At 46.3% G+C, this 26,497-nt stretch overlaps 1 protein-coding gene across 2 annotated transcripts in view; it reads right to left on the minus strand.

Annotated features, from left to right (window-relative positions):
- Positions 1-276: 276 nt before the first annotated feature.
- The window catches only part of Etv5 (ETS variant 5), a 66,851-nt gene continuing 40,630 nt past the window's right edge, over positions 277-26,497 (minus strand). For both annotated transcript variants that reach the window (XM_023700927.1, XM_023700926.1), the window contains 6 exons: positions 18,123-18,382; positions 15,540-15,599; positions 8,875-8,943; positions 8,544-8,713; positions 3,960-4,061; positions 277-602 (listed from right to left, as the gene is read on the minus strand). In XM_023700927.1, coding sequence (XP_023556695.1) covers positions 381-602; positions 3,960-4,061; positions 8,544-8,713; positions 8,875-8,943; positions 15,540-15,599; positions 18,123-18,382 — 883 coding nt within the window. In that variant the 3' untranslated portion in view covers positions 277-380. The remainder of the gene's footprint in view (positions 603-3,959; positions 4,062-8,543; positions 8,714-8,874; positions 8,944-15,539; positions 15,600-18,122; positions 18,383-26,497) is intronic.

Below are 26,497 nucleotides of genomic sequence, written 5' to 3' on the forward strand. Positions count from 1 at the left end.
TATCAATAAACTGTGCAAAGCAGAGCCCTTCTGTGTAAAGACGTGTAGTTGTCCGTGATCAATGCAGACAGTCTCACCCTTGGCCCGTTTTGCGGGTACAGACTTGAGCAAGGTATTGCTTGGCATATATGGTCCATGGTGGTGAGGAGGCTCCGTTCCCATCTCTCCCAGACGCCTTGTCAGAACCTCCGCCACTCTGGGTGGCCTTCCGCCCCTCCCTGTTCCCACTCCCTGCCAAGGTATCTGTGTGTAAGGGTGTCCAGCCGGCTCAATACTCAAAGGGCAAGCTTTAGGAACAGCCAAGAACACAAAACCACTGCCCTCGTTTGCTGAATGGGAGCCACTAGCTCTAGGGTTTGGCCGCTCAGCCACTCAAGAACTTAGTAAGCAAAGCCTTCGGCATAGGGGAGGCTGCCGCAGCGGTCCACATCGAGCAGATAAGCAGGGCTGTCGTCAAAGTGGGTCAGGGGCAGGGTGTCTTCCTCGCTCAGGGGACACTCGGACTCTGCCTTCAGGAGTGGGCGCTGATTGTCCGGGAAGGCCATGGAGAACAGGGCATCCGGGTCGCAGACAAACTTGTAGACGTATCGCTCCCCAGCCACCTGCAAGAGAAGCACCCTCGTAAGGCCCAGCCGGGACAGGGCGGCCGGCAGGCAAGGAGAGAAGGTGAGGTGTTTTTAAGTCAGCAGCCTCTCAGGGATCCAAAATTGAAGGAGCTCATTAGTAGCTGATTTTCCAAATCATTTGTATTTGAGAAATTGTGGGCAACTATTACCTGCCAAGAATCTTGTTGACACCACAGCTCAGCAGTTGAAAGAGATGGTATTTGAATTTCAAATTCATACCAGAGAGGCTCTTTCAGAAGCAAATGTTCAATTCCTGTCTTGTACTGACAGCGCAGGAAGCACAGCTCTGCCGAGGGTGGGGCCTGGGGTATCCTGGGCTGAGGCCTGAGCTGGTACAATGCACAAGACCAGATTCTGTTGGGTTTTGGGGGTTTTTTTTGGTAGAGGAATTGAACTCAGAACCTTGGGCTTGTGAGGCAGGTGCTTGTTTTGTTCTGCTGTGCTACCTCACTGGCCCCTAGACCACATCTGTAACCATCTCCACAGTCTACGTTTTCTTGGGGTAGATTTGTTATTTTGCAGGTTTTTTTTCCCCCTGTGGTTTTTGCAGGGTTAGGAAGTTGATCAAGGAGCTTGTGTAGAAATTTTAAGTATATGCCAATTTGAAGGAGATATGCCTTTGGATCTATCTGCAGTTTTATTTATTTATTTTTTTGTGGAACTGGGGACTGAACTCAGGACCTTGCACTTGCCAGGGAAGTACTTATTCCACTGAGCCATCTCCCTGGCCCCTCTACCTGCAGTTTTAAACTATATGTTGTGTGGTTCCGCCACAGGGAAGGACCCACTAACTCCCTTCATGCGGACTTGAAGCATGTGCACTACTAGAACCAGGACTCCTGGTAATTCAAGGGCCTCATCATGGAGCAGACCAGCCTTCTAGGTTGATGGGCTTTGCCCACTCTCTGCCAGCAAGAGTGCAGAAGGGTGCAGAACCCTGAAAATCAAAGCTGATTAGCAGCTTCAGTCAGATAATGCAGAAGGGCAGGGAGAGGCAGTAACAATACTTTTTTTTTTTTTGGATTTTAGGGAAGGATCTACAGGGTGTTCAGGGTCTCATTACTAGATTGGACTCATAGTGATCCACCTGTTTACAGCCTCCCAAGAGCTGGGATTACAGGGGCGCGCCACCACGCCCAGTCTCAATTGCCTTCTCAGCATGCCCAGGGGGTGAGGGCCAGCATGGCAAGCCTGGGGATCAAATCCCTGGCCCCATGTGCCTGCTTGCAGGTGCTTTAATCCGCTGGGCTATTTGACTCGCCCTTGGCAGTGACAATGCTGATAAACATTTTTAGACTAAAAAATTTGAATTATTGAGTTTCATTCTGTTTCCTCATCCTTTTGCAGTGATTTTAAAATCTCTTTTAAAATTCATTATGCATAGCTTTGCTTCCAAATCTTGGTTTTAAGAAATCTGTTGCTACAGCGGCAGCATGGCTGTCCCAACAGGTCTAGGGTGAAGCGTCTAGGTCACTGTCACCAGAACACAGTGTCTGTACCAACACTGAGTTTGGTTTCCTTGGAACTCAAACACCAGGAATCAGGCCTGAGCATAGGCAACGACTCACAGCTGCCACAAGGCACATCTGAGGCAAGCAGTGGGACACAGTCAATCAGCCCCACTTGGTTTTACAAGCCTCGTTTTACCTTAAACTCCAATCCTCAAGTCCCCAAGTTGTGGGGAAGAACGAGGCAGGAAGAAATTAAAGAGTAAAACTCACCTAGAAGCCAAAGGCAATGTGGCCTCCAAGCCCGGGTGAATAGACCACAAGTCTGAACCGTATAGCCCTCAAATTTTCCCCTTTAAAAACTGAGGCTATGGGCCCATTCTTTCCATGTAGAAAGTTATCATTTATCATTTTAGTTTTTACTACTCTCAGATCATGTAGTAAATAAAAACAATAACCCTTTACATTGGAACGGGGAGAACACTAAAAAATATACTGCCCTGTGTGATTACAGCCAGGCTTATTATATCTTGTATTTTACTGCAAACAGAGGACCCAGGGTCTTATAGGACTTTTCTCCAAACACCGGAGTCTCAACCCACCCTCACTGCAGGTCTTCATATAGTCCTTGCCTGTCTCACTCTCAGAAACACATTTCTCTTCTGCTTCCTTCAGATACTCAGAAGCCAGTCTTGGACAAACTCATCTGCATCTGTTCCAAATTACTGTCTCTTACATTCCCTCAGGTTGGTTTGGTTCTGAAGCTGGGAAACAGCCAAGGTGGACCAATGTCTTCCCCAATGTGGGTTTTTTTTTTTTTTTCTCCGAATGCCTTTGGGGGAGGTTTGGCTGGCTTGAGTTGTGGGGATTGAACCACAGCCACCTGAGCCTGACTGCTGTGTTGAAGCAGCCACTTAAAGAACTGAGCTAAGGGGAGGGCCCCTCAATGTAGGTTTTTTTTTTTTTTTTTTTTAATTTTTATTTACTTATTTGTGTGTGTGTGTGTGGCCAGTTCAGCCCACCAGGGGGCGGGGCTGGCTGGCATGTGGTGCTGGGGGATTGAACCGCGGTCCCTGTGCTTTGCTTAGCTTAGCTTATTCTAAGTAGGTGCTTTAGACCACTGAGCCATCTCACCAGCCCTTATCCATGAGTTTTTAAGATTAGGGTCCTTTATCATCTAATTTCAATAAGGATCCTGAGCGCTTGGCTTGCTCAAAATATGCTTTATCCTGTTCTGCAAAGAGCAACCTGCAGGCCAGCGAGGCAGTAGTAGCTCAGTGGTACAGCACTTGTCTGGAAAGCACAAGGCCCTGGGTTCAACTCCTGGATAAAACAAATAAGAAAACCCACAATCGAAAAAGAGCACCCTGCTACTGGGCAACTGAGCTGCCATCTTACAACCTTGGGGTTTTAACCTGAGTCCAGTTTCTAAGGGGTTAAAAAGGAAGATTTTTCTCCCTCCTCTAACACTTTTGAGAGTATCAAGTCAACACAGTTCAAGTTGGAGGTTAAGGTGTTTTAAAATCCAAAGGCTTCATCAAGCTCTCAAGGGAGTAAATTTTGGTGGATTTCCTCCTGTTTTTCTTTATGGAGATAAAATGGTTGGCCTGTTTCTGGACATTTTTGGAAGATGGAGAAGTTTAAGTACAGCAGAGGAGACCAGACCTCCCACGGTGTCTTTCATAAGCACCTTGTGGCTTGCGCGGACCTGATGGCATTGCTGGTGCTCTTGACATCTCGTTTGATTCAACACTCTGTCCTACCACAGAATCATGTACGAAGCTGACGCCTTATCTTGGCCGCTGTACCTGGTGCTGCTGCAGAAGCCCTGGGCATCTCCTCTGAAGGTGAACAGAGGGGTCCAAGTGCCCCGGAAGCTGCTTACCTTCTGCATAATGCCCTTTTCGTAGTAATAGCGTAGAGAACGGCTCAGCTTGTCGTAGTTCATGGCCGGCCGGTTCTTCTGGATGCCCCAGCGCCGCGCAACCTAAGGGACCAGGAAAACAAAGAGCCATGGAAACACGTTCTCTGGGACCACAGACTTCTCCTGGCCCCAGGAGTGCCAGCTCTGTGACATGCCTGCCTTGGCCAACGATCCATTTCTCTGACCTGGAAAATCATTTAATCCCCTCAGCAGAAACACTGAACAATGGTGATGACTTAGCTGCTAGGAGTAAGACAGCGAGGTGGGAGATTCGTAGGCCTTTAAGACTGCAGAGGGCTTGGCTAACATCCCAGAGGATGCAGGCTCTCTACTGTTTCTCGACGTATGAATTATTGACCAATACTTGCAGACCATTAACATGTTGCCATTAAGTGCTATGGTTTCTGTAGCAGTCAATAAGGAATAATTAGAATGGTCATTCCTGAAACATTAGAAACACACTAGTGAGTTGCTAATGGGCCGGCAGAGCCAAAGTTCAATTCTAATAAGATTGGAGAGGGGCTGCGAGATGTTTACTTATTGCAGCTCACGAACTAAGGGGGAATCGGCTCATTTCGGCCTGCTGCTGTCCAATCCGCTGCTCCCAGCAGACTTGTAGAATGGACATTAAAGCACGTAGCACCATTATCCACTTAATGAAAAATTAACAGGGCCTCCCGAACAGTTCTGAAGTGCATTATACCCAGCCCAGTCCACCTGCGGTGCCGTGGCGAGGAGATGTAATTGGAGCTCTGGGCAAAGAGGCCTTAGAAAAGGCGAGCTTCCAGGTCGAGCCTACCCGGTCACCAGGGCCACGCAAGTTCTGTTCTTTTGTGTTCCCACTTCCCAAATCCGCGCGTCTCATGCAGAGGACTGTCATGGCAGGAGATGAGCCCTGAAGTATTAGTTTCCTCAGAGATCTTTAAATGTGTGGAAAGTGGCTGTCACACTTTTAACATTTTCAGTCAGTTTTGGGAATTCAACTAACCAATAATTGATACTTTAGAGACTGTGTGTGTGTGTGTGTGTGTGTGTGTGTAACCGGCGATTGAACTCAGGCCCTTGTACTTGCCAGGCAAGTACTTACTCTACTGAGCCATCTCTCCGGCCCTACTTAAGAGATTTTAAAAGCCAAATGTTGACTGTGAAGTAGGAAAGTAGGGCAGAAATCACACTGCACATAAGGACTTTGGGCAGAATGAAAGCAGCATCTCTTCAATTTAGAATTCTGAAATGACTTTTGATGAACACCAGAAATGATCTGGGAAGGAAGAACACATCTGTCCTAATTATGTTAGAAAAATCTGATAGCCAGGATTCTACTTGGCCGTGCATGAAACCCTAGGAAAGTGGCTTCCATTCATTCCAGTGCTTCTGCCTTCCTGGCACACAACTGCTCTGAGGCTTGTTCTCACTGTACCCATCCAACTCCACCTCCTCAACAGCCCATGAGGCAAAATTAATGAAAAATGACGGCCTGGTTAGAGAGAACACTTGCAACCAAAGACAAGGGCAGTAGGAAGGGAAATCTGCAACCAGTGTGACTCCTATTCTACTCACAGCCATGGCTCCCTGAAACTCACCTGGACCTGCTGTCTGCAGCAGTGACTCAGGGCAATTTCCAGGAAGCCTGGCCTTACCACTTCCCTCTGTTTGGGAAACAATTCTGGATATTCTTCAGCTCCAGAGCTGACCTCCCTCTGCTGTCGCTTACATATGCAACAGCTCACTGGGGAGAGGTTTTCTGTGTAATGCACGGATTTCAAAGCAGCGCTGGTAGCCATAGTTACTGACTCATCCTCCTGGGACAGGGCCCTGTGATTCAGTAGCCCTTCTATAGCAATGCATGATGTGGCAAAGCTCCAGAGCAGCTGGAGATGAGGGCTGGCTCTCTTGTTGCATGGGGAGCAGGCAGTGGCTAGCTACCAGCTCGGTCTTCTTTCACGCCTCCACTTGTTACCTAGGGAGCATCCTGACAACTGAGGTCGAAAGAGTTAAAGGAAAAATTCACCTCGCTCCTCCTCCGCTTCCAGGAGAGAGCAGGCTAGGGCACAGGGAGCTGTTCTTCCTAGCAGCCATCGTTTAAAACCTCCCGTGGCATCACTTATCTGCCACATGTTCAACAAACAACCCTACCCCCCAAAATATTCATTAATGCAGATTCACAGTTAAAATGGCTCCAGATTAAAGCCGAGTCAGTCATAATTGAGAGGGTGCTAAGCTGGATGACTATCAAAAGACATTTGATTAGGGGGCCTGCCAAAACGCAGTTCTAAAACCACAATTTCCATGCACAGTGTAATGGATATTACGGATAATTACCCAGAGTGCACTACTCAGCCACACAGCTGCCTACAATTACGTCCCCAACAGCTTCCTCCTCCACTTCACCCTTCAAGCTCCCCCATGACGACTTCTTACAGCTTTTTCCAGGACTTGGTATCTTCCTAGCATTAAAAAGAACAGAGGAGCAGAGGGGGAAAGCCAGCAAATGCTGCCAGTGCCACGGCCGAAGTGCACACTGGGAACTCAGTCGGGCCTGGGTGAGAGCAGGGCATCTGCTGCTGGTGGAATGGTGGGGGCTTCAAGGTGAAGTGGAAGGAACAATTCCCGAAGAATACAGCTGCCCACTCAACAGAGAGAGGCTCAAGGCCACCACGGGCCACTCACACATGTGACTCAGGGGGCTGGCATTTATGAACATTCTGGATTAATATTACTTTCTTTATTAAGAAAGCAAGGGCCCTCTGCCATCTGTTCACATTTTCTTTACCACTGGTAGGAGAGCGGAAGATTCAATAACAGCTTCACAAAGGGTCATAACCAGGTTTACCTGCAGCTGGACAGCCTGTGCTCAGGCCTCAGGCAGAGGCAATAAAGTAATAAAAGCTCCTGTTTGTGAAACAAGATAAATCAATAAGGGCTGCCCACACAACAGACCGACTTTCCGAAAGCCTGCGCAAGGTGAGCTGGGAGTCCTGGTGCTTCACACCAGCTAGGCCACATTACAGGCAAGCAGCAGGGGAAGGACAGGCCTGTGGTGGGGCGGGGGTCTCCAGGAGGGCTGGAAGCCAGAGGCACATCTGTTTCCACAGGACTTGGCCAGGAAGAACTCTCCAGAACACACAGCAGAATCTGGCTGTGCAAGTGGACTGAGCCTAACTGCAAGCTGCCTGTTGACACCCAGCCATGGTCACCAATGAATCCAGTGGCTACACGTGTCTTTTATAACTGTCTTTAACGAAGCCTGCTGTTTTCTCCCACTGATAAGGATTAGATTCCAAAAGTACACCCTCACTCCGTTTTCAAAACCATTTCAACTTCTAGGCCCCTTCCTTCCTCCAAACCAAGCGCCAGGGTACTGTCTCCTGCTGCACACAAACCATCTTGCCGGTGTACTCAGCGGGCCTTGGAGTCCATGAGCATCAGAAACTGCAGCCCTTGCTCAAAGGCTTTCCAAGCCTCGTTTCTCTTTCATTCTGACCCAACCCTTTTGCTCTGTGGACTTAACTCATACACCTAATGACACAAGACCGAGAGCAACAGAGCAGGTGAGAGGCGGGCACTTCTTTTACATCTGTAATTTCTTTAGGTTCTAAACCAAACCAGAATTAAAATCAACCCCACCCTTTGGAATAGGTTATGCTGACACCCTGATGTAATTGACTTTATTACATGATATTTAGTGAGATTCAGGGGTTCTACTCTATGCTTTTGCCATTGAAGAAATGCGCACAGGTTCTCTCCTCAGTCTGTCAGCAGTTCTGGACAGAAGATAGCAGTCACGTTTCTTTTTTTCTATTAACAAAGTAATGGGAAAAACACCCCCAAAAAACAAAAAAGCAAAGAAATGGGGTGATGCTACATAACACACTTAAAAAAAAAAATCAAAGTTCCATCTGGGTGTGGTGATGCACGCCTATAATCCCAGCACTCTGGAAGGCTAAGGCAGGAAGACTGTAAATTCAAGTCTAGCCTAGGCAACTTCGTGAAACCCCATCTCAAAATCAAAACAGGGCTGAAGATATAGCTCAGTCTTAAGGTTCTGGGTGAAGGACAGTAATATAAAAAAGCCAAAGTTCTAAGGTAGACTCATCTGATAATTTTTTGGTTAGAGCCATTTGAAACACATAGGGTGTTTGTTCCATTGTTGAAATCTCGCACTCTTAAATTCACATAGCTTTAGATATGGAATCTGACATACAAGGTCTGAGACCAAATCAAGTCTGTGTGATTCAAACACTTGAGAAACTTTCCAAGATGAAGAACATATCCTATTGGGATTTAGCCCTTCATGATTTCTCTACCCAGAATTTTTTTTTTTTTTGGGGGGGGTGTCCTACAAACTACTTTATGTATTGTACCCTGGTGGGACCTACCTATCCATGCAAGTAACAGGAAGAAGAGAGTCAAGCCTTCTCTACACTTCAGCAAGAGTAGGCGGTGAGCATATTTAATACAAGAAAAAGCCTCCATGGAGATCTAAACAAATGTGGCCATCAACCCCACAGACCCAGTTGCCCACACCCGGTGCATAGCGCTTACCTCCTCAGGTTCTATCAGCTTGAATTCCATGCCTCGGCCAGTCCAGGCAATGAAGTGGGCATTGGCTGGGTCATCAAGCAGGGTGACCAGGAACTGCCACAGCTGCAGTGAGCCTCGCCTCTGGTAAGGGGGCCCTTCTCGATACATGGTCGGCTCCTGCTTGATTTTGCCTGTTAGGGACAAAGATACAAGGGCTACACTTCGGCCTGGGTTTACCCAGGCAGTCTGGTCAGAAGGGAGCCATTTCTGTTGGTTTATAGTCTGAGGGAGCAGGACATCTCCGGCTATCTCTACCCACCTCCTAGCATCACACCTTGGATGGGCTATTTACCTTCCAGTCGCTCAGGCACAACGCAAGTGTCATCGAAGTATAACCGGGGATCTTTTTCATATGAAAAACCTGCAGGAGTTTAAAGAGAAAGACTATGTTCAATATAGCTGAACAGATTCTCCACGTTGCACTAAAACTGTGAATCCAAGGACTGCAGTGAGATTCTGTCACTGCAGGTCCTGCACACCGCTGCTGAGTCCACGCCGGGCTAAGTCTGAGGCACTGCTAAAAGGACACAGGCACCAGAGTTCTGACGCGATCAGCTGAGCCTCAGCCCCAGTAGCACTGAGTCCTGCCACCAGAGCTAAGGCACGGGGAAGTGCTGAGTCACCGGCAGGTCCCTTCATGTCTTGCTCATGAGGTCTGCATGGGTCAGGTGCTGTGACCAAGCCCTCAGATCACTTTGGTTTGTCCAGCTGGATGGGTTTATTTGGCCCAAATGTAGTCTTGCCATTTCCTTTTAGCAAATATTAACTTCAATCTTCCCTACAAACTGGTCCAAGCTACCTACATACTTCATCTAATCAGGGAAGCTTCGAGTTTAGGTAAAGAATGTTGCCTCCTAGAGCGCGTGGGGGAGAGCAGGATGCAATGCATGTGTTTTGGAGCAACTGGAAGCAAAATCACCAGGCACAGTGGAAGGAACCTGGGAGACCTAGCAATAAAGCAGAAACACCGCATAGACTCAAAACTCACAGGTCTCTAAGGGAGAAGTGACTGGCTTAGAGGCATAGACAGAAAACCAAAGAAAGATACAGGACTAAATGGTCAAGGAGCACACCTTGCCTGCTGTGCCCAAGGACCCTTCCTATAAACTTAGCGCCAACCATGTCACCTGGCACCTTGACAGGATTGGCTGACACCCAGCCGTGATGGCACAGGCCTATGACCCCAGCACTTGGGAGGCCAAGGCAGGAGGACTGCAGTGAGTTTGAGGCCAGCCTGGGCTGCACCGTGAATTCAAGGACAGCCTGATCTACACAGCGAGACCCTATCTCAAACAACAAAAAAACAGTACAATTAAAAGCACGTGCAGGACCTCTTGAGGGGGATCCTTCGCCCTGCCTTAGAGGCCTTTCTCCGCCAACACACTCCACAGGCGTTCCCATCAGAGAAACGATGCCTCTCTGGGCAGTGTTCACACTGCTTGCCCCAGCCGTGCAGTACAGGTGAGTGTGCCCTGCATATGGGGTATGACAGCGGGAGAAAGGGCTCCTGCATGAAGAGCCTTCCTTAGAGGCCCGAGAGAGATTTGCTCTGACTTGAATAATCAATGGATAAAGCAGTCATAAACCTGATTCCACTACATTCTGCTTCTTCCCAACTGGCCCAGACCAGCACCATCTAAAGAGGCCCAGGTCTAGAAAAATCCAGCCCGACTTAAAGGGAAAAAGAGACTGTTTTGAGGTTTGCATTATTCATTTCTGTTTCCTTAGCTCCAGGCATTATTGCTTTGTTGCATAACTTCATCAAATGGAGTTTATTTCATTGGTATTTATTTATTGTTGAATCCACTAAATATTTAGGTAGGCATTATGCTACAGTGGGCTGATCGGTGAGGAGAATACACTCTTGGTTAAACACATGTCAACCAGGGCAGAAAGAAAACAAGGAGAGAAAGAAAGGGGGAGCCACAGAGTGGTGTGCAAATGAAAGCCGGGGCCAGACTGGTGGAACTGGTTAGCTGTGTGATCCTGAATAAATGAATCGAGTCCTCATCAAGGAGGGCTGGGAAAGAGTAATTCCTGCCCTACAGGGATGTTATGAGAATTTAATGAGTTAATATACAATCTGTTCCATCTATCACTATCTTTACTCCAGAGCGCCAAGGATAGCTGTTAGAATGTAAATGTGTAATAAATGATAGTTAAAAAAAAACAAAACAAAAAAAAAAAAACGCACAGCCACTGCACACTGTGAGAAGCTGTATGAAGAAATTAACTGGCTAGCGCGAGCGCACTGGCTTCCATCTTTTGTCACGGGGGCCAAATTCTTTAGAGATAAGAACCACATCTTGAGTATCTTGCGGTCCGACAGCACCTTCTACATGAGAAGTATTTAATAAATACTTGAAGAAATGAGAGATCTGCAGTCTCCCGTTTAAAAAAAAAAAAGATTAAAGGAAACATTTCTAAGACACTGAGTGACTCCTGATAAATTTTCGCTTCACTAGCAAGACAAAATCCTTTACGCAGCATCCTGTTAACCTTGCTATTGAGCTGCTACACATCCCCGCACCCCCATATATGTTTTGACACTCCAGGGATGGGATGTTGAAATGGTTCGTTATCATCTTTGTAGGTGAACTACTTCAAAATGTATATACCGCCAAGCCTGTTGCGCTACTTTTAGACCTTTTCTTCCTCTAAGGTTAATATGACGCACATTTATTCATAATATCATATGACTGTTGGATATTATATAAACACACACACACACACCCTATAAATCTAGATTAAATTCTTGGTTCGGTTTTCAAAAACTCATCAGCTCCAGGCCTACGAGGCGTGCTGTTTTCCTACACTCTGCGGTTTCCAGCCATGGTCACACGTGATCCTCTAAAACATCTGGGAGATGCTTGCTACTGGTTTAAGGGAAATGTAAATCAGCTGAACCTGCAGTTATTTCAGTTGTGGCCACAACCATTTAATCACTCAGATCAAGGTGGCAGGAAGGAAGAACCTAAGTGTGGGGCAAAATGGGGGTGAAAGACTCAAGACGCTGCACAGGGATTCCAGGTGAGTGCGTGGCTATCTCTGCCGTCACCGATGCCAATCAGAAACACTTGTTTCACTAACTGCTGTGTGGGCACATGAGGTCAGTCCTGTAAGAAAAGGCTAGGAAACCCATGTCAGGGTAATTTACAACAATTAAAAATGCTGGTCTTTTGGGAATAACTTCTCCGATGCATGTGTGTGTGTGGGGGGGGAGGGGGGGGTCAGGTGAAGGGAGGGATATATCCACTCACCAGATAGTCTGTATAGTAATCAACCCAATGCCTTACTAAAAATATTTTCTTTAAGGGCATACTCTTCCCAAGAGTTGTAATTATGCGAAGTGTTTTCCTCCCTCTTTTGCCCAATTTCCTCCTGGCTGCCTGCAGCAAACATCAATTGCTTCTGTAGAAACATTCGGGAACCTGGAGAGCGGCACCACACAGCCGTGCCCGTCACGGCCAGCGGCCCCTTTTGCAGCCCTTCCTCTCCAAGAGTATACACCTGCTCAGGTGTCACAGAGCACCCGGGAAGCACTTGGTGTCCCGTTGGTTGTCCATGGGAAGCAGCTACCCATGGGAACTTCTCACTCTCTCCTAACACCCAGCCAGTGTCTTACGGGTACTGATCTTTGGGCCACCATCTAAAATGCTTGGGATTAGTGGTTCCCGAGCTTAGAATACACTGGAGCCCACCCTTGATTTTCTAATTTAATTGCTCTGGGTAGAAAATGGATCAAAGCATTTTAACACCCCCCCCCCACACCCACACCCTGTCTGCCCACATACTGTTCGGCCAAAACTGAGAATCACAACTCTGCAGGTATCAAACTTGAAGAGACGCCAGCAACTCCTGCAGCACTTGGTTTGAGGAACCACACCACTCTGGATATATAATACTTGACAGAAAACAAGATATGCTTCTGGGGAACCTCTCCTAAGAAAACAAGCAAAACCCCCAAGCCTTTCCTGCTTGTTACTGGAAGGGAGGTCTTTCTGGCCACGACCGTCCCATGAGTGGAGCCTCAGTCTCCAGCCTACCTCTCAAAGCCTTTCATGCCCCACAGACTTCGTCTCAGTCCCCAAGCAACCGGCCTTCTTTCTGCCCAATGAGCCAACTGATTTGCCTGTCACCCATTCATGCAGGAACTATTCAGCAAAGGCTCCATGCAGCCTCGACAGCTTCATTATGCTCCACCTGACAAAAGCACCCCCTTCCTCCTCTGGATTCCTACCAAATTACTGTGCTCAAGAATCTCAAATGTTCCCAATCTATGATGATGCCCTAAAAACAAACAACAAAATGGGCCTGGGGCGGGCACCAAACCTGGCAGCAGGTGCCTTGGGAATGTCTCATCCTTGTAACCCACAAGTTTCAAGGTCTAAGGGAGGAGGGTATGTAAAAAGATTTAGTGACATGAATATCCACTTCAGATTATTTTGTGAATAATCTGGAAACAGCCACAGTTTCAGCAAGAAGTGATCAGCTAAATGCACATGCAGAATCCGTGTGGTAAGCTCTGTGCAGCCGCTGAGGAGGAATCACAGGAATGCTGGATGCAACAGCAACTATGCTCGCTTGGCTCAGAGTTATGGCGTGAAGGGAGATGAATAATGTGACACTTGGCTCAGAGACCTAGAGCAAACTCACTGTTTTCATGTATGTGGTTCAGGGTCTCACTGTGCAACTCGGACTTGCAGTGATCCTCCTGTTTTCAATTTCCTCAGCGCTGGGATTACAGGTGTGTACCACCACGCCTAGATTTGGTGGATGGTTCAGTGTGCCCAAGGGAAAGGCAGCACAGCATGGGGTGCCGGGGTCAAACCAGAGTTCCTATGCTTGCCTAAGCAGGCAGTTAGTCCACTGAGCTATCACACTGTCTTTTCAAAAAAAAAAAAAAATCTCGTTTCATAGTCTTAGGTTGGTCTTAAATTCACTGTTTGCTATTTGTCCAATCTTGCATAACTGTATCTGTTAATCTGAACAACAGCTTTGACGATAAAAATAGATAACATAACAACCATTGTTACATACTGTTGTGTTACCCTATTTCTTTTTTTTTTTCTATTTGTTTTTGCTTCTGTTTTTAACTCTTCAAAATAAAATTAAATTGAATTTAAATTCACTGTCCAGGCTCCCCTCAAACTCAGTGATCTTCCTGCCTCCGCCTCCAGATTGCTGGAATTACAGAGTGTCATCAAGAGCAATCTTAGGGGACAGGAAGATGGCTCAGCAGACTAAGCGCTTGCCTGGCAAGCGCAAGGGCCCAAGTTCAATCCCTGATTCCCCCTCCACCCCCCAAAAAAGCAATTTTTAAACTTGTGGAACTAAGAGAAATATGTTATAGGACTTCCATGAGTATTGTATGACTTAAGAGCTTAGAACAGGCTTTGAAACATACTAAGCACTTAGTGTGAACAGAGGCCTCTGTGATCACTGTGAAGAACAGACTATAAAATAGCGAGCCCTGCGTGTGACTTGCACACAGAAAATAGAAGGCCACATGACAGATGAATGATTATCTCTAGGCAGTAAGATTTAATTGCATCTTTTTTCCTGTTGTATTTTTTGGTTTCGTTTTGGTTGCTTGGGGACAGTGTCTTGCTTTACAGTCCAGGCTGGCCTAGAACTAAGGGCGATTCTTCTCCCTCAGCCTCCCAGTGTAGTTTGTTTCCTGAGATTCATGTATCTAACATTTATTGTTCTTGGCAAGCTACGAAGATTTATTATTTTAAAAAAACGCGGCCCAGGGGCCGGGGAGATGGCTCAGTGGAATAAGTGCTTCCTTGGCAGGCGCAAGGGCCTGAGTTCAATCCCTGGTTCCGCAAAAAGAAAAAAAAAAAAACAACAAACAAAAAGAAAAAAAAACCCCAAAAAACCACGGCTCAAAAGCAAGTTCCTCCTATGAACTCCTGAGATTCTAGCTCCACTCTGAGCACTTCTTGAGCCTGGAAACCACCGAACATCTATGCATCTTAATTCGCTCTAATGACTCTGGCCCCAATTAGGTCTGCGCTAATGAAGACCAAGTCACAGGCTCAGCCCTGCCCACTGCACTCGCTCCTAATTACAATGAGATTATCTCAGAGCCTCGCAGAATTAGCTGATCCCAAAGGGACTGGCCCTGAGGATCGGAACAGACAGCACAGCCTCAACCTGCAACCATCTCTGAGATGCACCCAGAAATGTCAGGATAGAGGAGGAGTCAGGCTTGCGGGCCAATTGCTTTGTGTCTGTTTTCCTCTTTCACCTATAACCTCAGTCAGGTTGGAACACCGCTTTGGTGACCCCACAGTGCTCTGCACATCACAGCGCCGTGCGGTCCCAGCACCCCCTTCACACCCACTTCCCTGCCAACAGCGCTTCTCACCTCTCAAGGCCAGAGCAGCACACCTCACACCTCCTTCCTTTGGGAACTGTGGCAACTGCTCATCATCGAGAAGTTACCAGGAAGGGTCGCTCACCCACACCAAGCAGAACCTAGAAACACTTTTGAAAAATCTTTCCTAAGATGTCCTCGCACTCCTGTGACCGTCCTCACTGACACAACTCCTAAATTCCATTTTAGTCCGATCTGTCTGGAAATGTGGAGCCCAAGTATGTTCCCTTTTTCTTCCTGCTGTAAAAATGATGGCACCTTCACAGTCTTTAGGAACGCATCTCAATTCCTGTGAGCAAGTGAATTATTGACTATGACCAATTAGCTCTCATCACCAGCTAAGGAGAGTTTGTTTAATCGATGATCTCAATTTTCAGGCAGGAAATAGCAACTTTATACTTGAATGTTTTTGTTTGTTTGTTTGTTTGCTTGTTTTGGGACAGGGTCCTGCTATGCAGTTCAGGCAGTGATCCTCCTGCCTCAGCCTCTTGTGTGCTGGGATTACGGCAATGGGCCAACACACCTAACTTAAATGTTTATTTATTGTCATTTTTTTAAAGCGAGCTCCTCACCTTCATGGCTGCTGGAGAAATATCCCCCTCTCATGTAGGATGACTGGCAGTTAGGCACTTCTGAAAGAGAAACACAGACATACACCCTTCTGTCAGGTTTGGGCAGAAGCAGCACAGCATCGGCTCAGTAACACCCACCCCATAACTTCTCCGGCTCCAGGGCCAAGCCCATGGGCCTGGTGTGGGAGAGAGGCACTGCCCCACCCAGCCATTACTGGGAGCACAGTCTACCATCTGAAAGCGAGACACCTCTAAAAGCCATGGGAAGGAACAGATGCGGCTTCTCCCTCAAAAGTCACTAACTTGGGGCCAGGGAGATAGCTCAGTAAAATAAGCGCCTGCCTGGCAAGCACAGGGTCCTGAGTTAAATTCCCTGGTACCGCAAAAAAAAAAAAAAAAAAAAAAAAAGGCACTAACTGTGGACATTAACTAATGCCAAATCTGGCAAGAGGGCTAATGGTATAAAAAGCAACTGGCTTTTGGAAGGCCCAGCTTGGTCTCCTAGGCTCTAGGGTAGAGATGGAGGATTGCTTTAGATCTTTCTCAGTTTCCTTCACTTCACTGCAGACGGCCACAGCCAGTTCTGTCTCTCTTTTGGACAGAGTCTCGCTGTGTAGTTCAGGCTGCCCTTGAACTCGCTTGGTACCCAGGCTGGCCTCAAACTCACAACTACACTCCCACCTCAGGCTTGCGTGTGTGCACGCACACGCACACACAAACACACCTGCCCTTGCTAGGATGCCCAGCAGGTCACAACCAATTCTGCTACAAGGCGTGAGGCATTTTTGCCTCAGAGAGATTAGCCTATCTGACGTTACAAGGTCTGACCAAGAACTGGCAGGGGAATGCAGTCTGTCAAACACATTTTCACCATGGCGGCTTTATGATCTGGAAACCAAACTAGATTCAGGTGATCTCTTCTTCAGGCCTTTTGGTATCAACATGCTCCTGGGAAGAGAGTGAACTGGGGCTGAGATCACCCAGGTACCAAACTCAGGTCATGGGGGCAGGGAGATGGCTCAGTGGAATAAGCACTAAGGGCCTGAGTTCAACCCCCGGTTCCACCAAAAAAAAACAAAAGCAAAACTCAGGTCAAAGAATGACAAGCTGGGCAAGTGGCATACACCTATATAATCCAGCCCTCCGGGAGGCTGAGGCAGGAGGACCACAAGTTCAAATCTACCCCGGGGATTTAACAAGAGTGTCTCAAGCAACCGCAACAACAGGAATGGGGATATACATAGCCCAGGACAAGGACCCTGCGCTCATTCCCAGTATGGGGGGAGGCAAGAATTCCATATATGGTAACATCTGTTGAGCATCTTGCTGGGAGTGGCAGTTTGCACAGGTGAACCAGCTGGGACAGGCTGAACGGTCAGCCCTGAAGGGAAAAACGTTGCTGACCATTGGCTACTTCCAAGAAAAATGCCTCAAAGCCTTCAAAAAAAATGCCAGTGGGCCGTTTTACAAGAGACTCCTACCCGACTCATTTTTCGGTCATAATGCGGCAGAAGCCTTGTCCTGTCTCTCTGCCTGGCCCTTCACATAGCGTTTCTGCCTCAGGTGAGCAATCCATGTGCTATCTGTCCTACGTCCCCATGTCATCTGCAGAAGGTCACTCAAATTCGTATCATCCCAGCCTTCCCCTGGGGTCCTCAGAAAAAGAAACTAGGGAAAGCGTAAGCATTTATCAACTACCCTTAAGTTGCTTCAGCACTAATTCCAAGAAAAGAGTGAAGAAAGTCTAGCTGGTTCTGGAAATAAAAGGAGAAATAAAGACGAAGAAACAGCTCCTAAATGTGCAAGCTGCAAAATTCTAATTCTCCTTTCCCCAAATGGTCACGTTTAACACACTTGGCCCACAAGATACGTACACACGTTGCAGTGAATGAGTTACAGGGGAGAGACATCAGGCAGGTTCAACCTGTTGGTATGAAGTTTGGGGCCACACAACAGGGGGCCTTGTAAGCTGGGCCACTCCACTGCCTCCCCTCCCCTGCCTTAGCTGCTGGGGGACCCAAGGACCTTCCCTGCTGCGACCATCGTAACACAGCAGTGAATTCTGCAACCAGCGAGAGTGTTCTTTCACTGTACCCAGCGCCCCACATACCTATGAAACCCCAAGTGCTCTCTTTGAACTCCACTCACTTCAAGAACAAAAAGAACCCTGTCCTGCACACGGACTCTCTTGTGGTCAGGCTGGGAGATGAATGGGTGTGCTGTATTCAAACGCAAAACCACAAAAGCAGGCTAGGACTAACGGACAGAAAGTGTTCCCTGTGTCCAGCGAACGTAAGGCTCACACATCTTAACAAAGGGCGCCGTTCCAGACTGGTGTCTGTTCTACCGTGTTCAATTATGCATGAGTGTGTCTGCTGCACTGTTGCTGAGTTCTTTCAGGGCAGTTCCTTCTGCTGTTGTTGTAATGCTAGGGCTCAGACCCAGGGCCTTGCACTCACCACCGGCCTGTACTCCCAGCCCTTGACAGCAATTTTTACAAAATTGTGCCCCAAAGCCTCGCAGATTCAAGACAATGAGGATAAATATGACAGTGAAGAAATGAATGGTATGGTTTATGCTCACCTGAATCAACGCAGTAATCTCGGGGCTCCTGCTTGATTCCCATTGGTGACTGGAATCCATGCCCTGCGGGACCCGGCATGCCTGAGACCCCATGTTCATACAGCGGGTCATGGTATTCTTGTTTGAATCCCTGAGGGGGTGGGGGGGCAGCAGCGACGAGCGGTTCCGACATTTGCCGGTGGTAACTGGGCCGGTTATCCCCTGGCACCCCTGACTGAGGGGGGAAAGGGTGGCAGGGTTCAGACAGCTGTCTCTGAAATCTGTAAGAAGAGAGCAATTTTTTAAGACAAGATGGCACATTAGGCCTAGAAATTCAGATTTATGTATTTATTTGCAAAGTATTTAGGAATGTTTATTTCATGACATTTCACCCTGTACCCAAATTATATTGCACGTTGTGTATCTCTTCAGTTGAAAAGAGGCTACCCCCTTGCAAAACAAACAAACAAAATACCGACCCAGAGATAAACAAAAAAAATCCTATGATACACAATAAGACTTTTCTTATTTATTTAACACACAGTCTATGTAGATTTGGGACCACATTTGCAATTAACACTAACATAATACATTTTTTTATTCATTTTCTCACCTGTAGACAGAATGAAAATTGAGAGTACAAATTAACCAGTCAGAAAATACATTCTTAAAAAATCTTACCAATACCAATCAAAACCTTTAAAATGTCCTAGGAAGACCATAAGAACATCCTGACATTGTTTTCTTTTCTTTTTCTTTTTTTTTTTTTTTTGGCGGAACCAGGGATTGAACTCAGGCCCTTGTGTGTGCCAGGCAACTGTTTATTCTACTGAGCCATCTCCCCGGCCCCTGACATTGTTTTCTGAGAGACAAAATATGTAGAGCTTTGAAGCTACTGATTTACTGAAAACTATTCTGTAGAAGCAATGCCTTTCCAATCAACTTGACAAAATGATTCTAAGCTTTATTTAAAAGAGGAATAGTTTTTGAAAAGAAGTAATGATCTACTAGGTATTGACACACGTTAGAAGCCTACAATATCTAAAACAGTAATGCAAGTATGAAATGTTGATTGGCAGATCAAAAGAACAGAACAGAAAGTCAAATACTGCTCAGTCTGTTCCAAAATTTGTTTCCCATAGATTAAAGACTTCGATGTAAAAAGTGAAACCATAATAGAAAAGTAAGTATGTTTGAGAACTTAAATAATTTGGGGGTGAGGAAAAATTTCTCTTAGCATCATACCAGCAGCAGAAACTACTGCGATAAGACACAGATATGCCTCACTGTTTGAATTTCCATAGGACAAAATAACAACAGAACCAGAACCAAAACCAAAAGAGAAACATCAAACCAGGAAAAAAAAAATCTGTAATAAGAAAAAACAAAACCAAAAGTAAAGCTGGGGAAAAATCTCTTAACAGCAATGTTGACACAGCCTTAACTTTAGCAGTGATTTAAAAAGTACAAAATAAAAAGAGAATTTTTCGAGGATGACCAGGCAGCTAGCAATTCTGTGCCTGGTGCAGAGATAGCACTTGAACCATCAGTCCTTAGACACTGCTACAAAGGTGGCCACCAACATGAGTATCTTACAAAGCAACTGGTTATATGCTGTGATGTCACCACTTAAGACTACAGAAACCATCAAATATAAGGTAATAATGCAAATATAAAAGGTTCTGGAATGAGAAAGGGTCTCTCAGTGTAATCCAGACTGGCCTTGAACTCACAGCAATCCTCCTGCCTCAGCCTCCCAAGTGCTGGAATTACAGGTGTGCGCCACCATGCCTGGCTATGGAAATAGGTTGCTAAACAGCATCAGAGCTTTAAAAGAATAATAAATAAATAAATAAAAAATATGGTAGTCATACAAAATGATGGAAAATGTTATTTATTTATTTATTTATTTATTTATTTATTTATTTATTTACAGGCCTGAACATGCCCTCAGGGCATTTCTGGTTTGGCTGGAGTATCTGGATTCGAACCCGTGGAAATTGAGCCTCACTGCATTTTTAAGCAGGCACTTAAACAACTGAGCTAATGGGCGGGTTCCCAAAATGATGGAAAATTTACAGGTAAACGTTAACATGACTTATCTTTGGGGTAGGTGTGACTGAGACTTTCCCTTTTTTGGATTATTTATGGTGCATATTAATATGCATTACTTTTTAAACAAGAAAATCAGTATTTATTGGTCAGCGATCATCCTTAACACCCTTTAGCTGTCAGAGAAATCCAGATGTGCGCCAGTTGCCCTTCCCTGTCAGAGGGCAGTGTAGAAGGGAAAGCCCGAGATGCCAGTGGCCCCACTCTGTGACACTGGGATATGTTATCCGTCCCACACTTCCAGAATGGTGGAACACCATGATGTCCATAAAAATTGGCTTTTGCCACAGACCTAATCTTTGACAGACTAGAAGACAACCTCTGGAGGCCAGGTGGGGAGATAAGGGGTCAGCGACTCAGTGGACATCCATGCCTAAGGCACTAACCTATGGGTATGAAAGAAAGCATCTGTGATTTTCTTGGGGTAGAAAGTAGCAACCACAATTAACCACTGAGAAGAATATATGCAGTGTATTATTAGTTGAAACTGTACTTCCGATTTGATTTGAAACTGTCTCATTGCTATCTGTTTATCAATAAAATTTTGAAAAAAAAAAAAAAAAAAAGAAAAGAAAGTAGCAACCAGGGTTCAAGGGAAAAGAAAACTCCAATAGGCAACTCCAGGGTGGTTTTGTAGAACTAAGGCTTGAACCCTGGGCCTCTGCATTAAGCTACACCCCCAGCACTGTTTTTTCTATTTTTTCCTGAGATGGGGTCTTGTTAAGTTGCTTCTCAGGCTGGGCTTGAACTCGTGAGCCTCCTGCTTCAGCCTCTCAGCTGGGATCACAAGCGTGTGCCACCAAGCCTGGCTGAATTTTATTTTTTATTTCTGGTGGTAGAGATGGGACCCAGGGAAGGGCTCATACTGAGCATAGGTTCTACCACTGAGCTCCACCTCCAGCCCCTCGATGAGTTAAAAAAAATTAATATAATCTTTTAACCATAACCTGACTTTTAGTGTGAACCCTATTAATAGCTTTAATCAAATAATTTGACTTAGATTTGAATCAATCTGTGGCAACAGGTGGCCAACAGATTTCTAGAACATCAAGATTAAAAATCTTCAACTGCAGAGATCTGGGTGCAGATAAAATGCTGTTCCGACCAGGGTGCGGCACCACATGACATTTTCCTGTGCGAGTCTGTACCAATTCCACGCAAGCAGCATTGTGACAGCATTTTACACATGAACCTGGAACAATGTCACATACACCGAAGACATCGGAATCTGTCCAGCCAGGTCCTTGACACGGACCACCCAAGCCCGCCTGAGTAGGCTGAGAGCCTTTTATGGAGGTGCTGGTGCACTTCCGCACAACTGCATCATCAGGAACTTGAATTGCAAGGTTGCTGTTATTTAAGGAAACCCTTCCAGGGTCTCTGAAAAAGTGCAAATTTGCAACTCAGGTTTAGGCTTGACATTTAGAATACAGGCGTTGGCAGCCTGCTGCAATCCTGAAAGGGGAAGCCTTCCCGAAAAGAAACTCAAGGCCCTTCCCGGGATTTAGACTTACTTTCTCAGTGCCCCCAAGCCTTGTGCCATTAGGGAGGAACAGTGACAAGGGCCCTGACTTCCCCTCTCTCCCCTTTCCCTCTGCCACTGTCTTACCACCTCTGAAGGTGACCTCCACAGACAGGCCCTCTGAGGGCTCCAGCTCCCTGGGTAACCAGAGCCTCTGCAGCTGGCAGCCCCCGGCCCCACTTCCGCACAGCGCTCACCTTCTCGCCTTCCAGAAGGAAACGCTAGTCAGTCGGGGATGGCATCCTCAGGCAAGCGGGACCTGTGCATGGGGACCCGCCAGCAAGCTGCCCTCCGGGGCACACACAGAGGACAGCTGAAGCAGACCAACTGTAGGGCTGGGATTGGCCGGCAATGGTTAAGTTTTGAGTATTGCAGGTGGTAAAGCGAACATGTTTGGAAAAGAGATTCAGAGCTGGCTGCCGTAATCGCTCTTGCCCTCAAAACATATTCTGTGGTGACCTTCTCCGGCACCCCCTTCGCCTCTCGGCAGGTCCCTCTGAGGCATCTAAGAACATGCTGTCTACTTCCAACAGCACCTGAGGAAGGTGACAGTCATTCCTGGGGGCACGGGCTCGGCTCCTCCAGCCTCCTCTCCCCCACCCTGACCCCGCCACAGCAGACAGAGCTCGCGTCCCATGAACTCCCTGTGTGGGGAGCAAGGGAGACAGGCTCCCAAAGCAGGCCTTTTTTTTTTTTGTGGAACCGGGGATTGAACTCAGGCCCTTAAGTTTGCCAGGCAAGTGCTTATTCTGCTGAGCTGTCTTCCCAGCCCCCAAAGCAAGACTCTGCAGTACTGATTTATTTAAAGCGGTTATTGATTTATTTGTCAGATTCAGATAGCGCCTTTCCTCCGAAGAGCTCACCCACGCCACCAACATTTGGTTTATGTTATGAAAACCCTTAGATGCTTTTTCTGCATTTCCTTTTTGGTTTCTGCTGCCAATATACTGAGTAAACACAATGCAATTTATGGGGGGAAAAAGGGAACGAAACGCAGATTCAGTGAAGGCTCCAACGGGGCTGAGGCTGCCAGGTGAGCTAGTGACGGCTCAGAAGCTGGCGGTCATGGACACTTGGCAAAATCCGCCAAGAACCAGCCACAGCGCTGTCTGTTCTGGCTAAGAGAAGATGATGGGAAACAGGGAAGCAGCCCCACCGAGAGAGGCTCTGTCTGAGGTCAGAACACCCTGGCCTGAAAGCCAGCCCAGGCCTCCTGCTAGCTGGGAGACCCTGGTGAGCCTGGTATCCACGCTGAGCTTCAGTTTCTGCACCTATAAAATAAAAACCAGTAAGATACCCATCTCGGTGGTCTGTCCTGAGGACTATAGAAGATAACACAGGGAAGCCAGGTATGGTGCACGCCGGTAGTCTGTCCCAAACGAATGCTGGGGGCAGCAGCAAATGCCTGTCACCCCAGCACACCTGGCAGGCATGAGTTCTTACTGAGACATTATCTCAAAACAAAACCAAAAAATTAAACGAGCACTCAGGATACAGCTCAGGGCGAAGGCCCTGGGTGTCATCTTCTGCTTGGGTTGGGGGCAGATGAATAATGCCTGGAGGTCAGCCACTAAGTGGCTACTCGGTGCACACTCAGCCAGCCCCACCTTTCCCCCACATGCCCCTAGCTAAAGTCAGAAGCTAGGCAGATAAGACTTGAAAGAAACTTGAGAGCTCACTCGTTGCCTACAATATCCACTCTCTTTTTCTAGAGTGAGAAGGCTGCTTTCTCAGTATGGGTAGCAGCAACGTGTCACCCAATTTGATGTTCATGTTTATTTTGCGGTCATTTAGTCATGAGCCAGGCACTGCCCTGTTCTAAAAGCAGACCAAGGGGCCGGGGAGATGGCTCAGTAGAATAAGCACTTGCTTGGCAAGTGCAAGGGCCTGAGTTCAAACCCAGCTCCCCCCTGCACCCCCCAAAAAAAGCAGACCAAGAACCTCAGAGACAACAATTCCCATGCCCCTCCTCAGGGTAGTGAAGCTCACTGAGACTCAACTCAAGGCTGACACAGCTCAACTCTGATCCAACACTGAGCTAAACAGCAAAACACGTCCATTTGCGGCCGAGATGCTGCCTGACTGCTCAAGATCAAATCTGGGGAAGGTGCAGGCCACAGCACAGGTCCCCAGGATGTCAGATGGTGATCTGGGGAAGGTGCAGGCCACAGCACAGGTCCCCAGGATGTCAGATGGTGAGAGCACTAGTTGTACACATACAGGAGAAATACAGAGAACTCTGAAAACCTTACCAATGAAGTAAACAAAGCTTCCAAGTTTGCTCTATCTGTACCATTTAAGAAAGATTCTTTAAGCAAATGTTATTGAAAACAACAGTGATGTTTAAAATGTACAACTCTCTTAAGAGCCAACATTTCCTAAACACCTTCTCCACCCCAAGGTGATGTTACTGAACATCCAACGATTTTCTGTGGTATCTACTATTCTTCCATGGCAGATGGCAAAATCAAGGCTCATCAAAGCTAAGGGTCTGCCGCCTCACATCCCACAGAAGCAGGGCTGGGGCTCAACCTAAGTCTGTCCACCTCCAGCGCTAAAGACCTACACTTTTTCTAAAAGTATTTCTCTGTTTTTAAATACTCTGTAAGTGATATTTAAGTAAAGATCATAGTAGTTTAGACAACTAGAAAAGTCTCCTATGTTTAGATTTTTTTTTCATGCATTTGGTACAGGGTCTTACTACACAGCTCAGACTCATGATGATCCTTCTGTTTTCAGTCTCCCCAGGCATGTACCACCACACCCGGTCTCAGTAGCCAGCTCAGAGCAGCAAGTGGTGCCTGGGATCGAACCCTGGTCCCTGCGCTTGCCTAAGCAGGCACTTAGTCCACTGAGCTATCTTGCCAACCCTATGTTTAGAAATTAAGAAATATATTTGTAAAAACCTCCAAGATCAAAAGACCTGGATTACAATTTTTAGATACCACAAAATAAATGAACAAACAAATAAATAAAAGCAGGGCATGAGGGCCGGGTAGATGGCTCAATAGAATAAGTGTTTGCCTGGCAAGCGCAAGGACCTGAGTTCAATCCATGGTTTTGAAAAAAAAAATAAATAAAATAATAATAATAATAATAATAATAATAATAATAATTTTTTAAAAAGCTGGGCATGGCAACACATACCTATAATCCCAACACTTGGGAAGCTAAGGTAATAGGCTCCCCATGAATTCAAGGCAAGCTTGGGCTATACAGTGAGTTCAAGGCCAGTCTAAACTACATAGCAAGACCCTGTCTCCAAAAACCAAAAACCAAACCAAACCAATCACCAAACAGACAGACAAACAAAAAACAACCAAAAGACTCCCCACAAATCAGACTTTGTAGAAGACACTTCTAGGTCCTCATCTTGGTCCAAGAAGCCAGTATTTGTAATCCCAAAGTACGTTATTGGAATCCCATCAAATTGATCCCAATCTACCACTTTCAATGCAACCCACAGCAAAAATAAAGACTGGATTATATTTTCAATCAATGGGGAGTCGAGGGGTTCTAAGTCCAGCAACAAAGATGGCTTTCCAGAACCAAGAGAGTGACCCAGGGCCTCACCCAGTTTTATTCAGTGGATAAGTGGCTTGAGGAGGATTGACTGAGAATTATGGGAAGTAGGTGACATTGTGAGCTGAGCTAGGTGGGTGGCCTGCATTTACCTCTGCCATATGCAGAGAAGATATGCAGAGACAGTAATGTGCATTATGCTAATGAGATAGGATCTGATGTTTTGGGGGGACCGGTGCTTCAGCTTTGATGTAGTCTTTCAAGCCCTCGGAAGTCATAGCCTCTATCTCCGGCTTGATCCCAGCTGGCAGGACGGAGCATTGGCTTTCCCATCCTGTCTCTACCACCTGGCTCACATTAAAGAGCAGCAGGTACAGGTTACCAGGGAAACACGCATGCCACCTTCAAAGACTATCACCAGCACCTCAGCTAGACCAATACACATTGCTTAATGGCCAACTGAAGGATAAACAGAAGTCTTAGCCAGCTCTGTACAGAATAATACGAGAAAATAGGGTCAGGCTCAGTCAAAATGGAGACAGTGGCTCTTTTTTCAAGGAGAGCTGCTCAGGTGGTCCTCCACAAGACTTAGGTAAGGGGATCAAATTATTGCTGTTCAAATCCAGACACTAGAGAGTAGGAGGGAAAATTACTTGCACTATTTCTACGAATAAGCCCTAAGTAACTAGGAAATTCTTAATGGATAGTCGTGTTGGCCTTAAATTTTATTTAGATATAGGACCATGCTATAAAGAAAATGGGCTAAAATTTAAAGAGGTAATCATCCAACCAAAGAATTTACAAAAACAGAATACACTCAAAGAAAACAGAAAGAATAAAATGTTTGGTAGGAGCAGCAATCAATGAACTAGAAAAACCCCCAGTCAGAATAAGTAAAGCTAAAACTACTTTGCTGAAAAGACAAGTAACAGCCAAGCCTAAAAGACCTAAATAAATATAAAAAATGAAAATGATACAACTACTGATGCTACAGAGAATTTAAGGAGACTGCAAGCAACTTTCGGCCAATTTAAAAACTCTTATAGTAGGGAAAATTCAGTTTCATCCCCAGTACAAAAAGAAAAAATTCTTGAAGAGTTACTTTATTTTTAAATGCAGCTAACTAAGTAGAAATCCAGAGCAAAACTGTACAAAGACACTAGCCTAGTAAACTAAGACTCTCCACACAAGGAATATACCAACCCAAATAGTTTGTACTGGTAAATTCTTTTTTTTTTTT

This window comes from Octodon degus, unplaced genomic scaffold, assembly GCF_000260255.1.
Source record: "Octodon degus isolate 3935 unplaced genomic scaffold, OctDeg1.0 scaffold00128, whole genome shotgun sequence".
NCBI lineage: Eukaryota > Metazoa > Chordata > Mammalia > Rodentia > Octodontidae > Octodon > Octodon degus.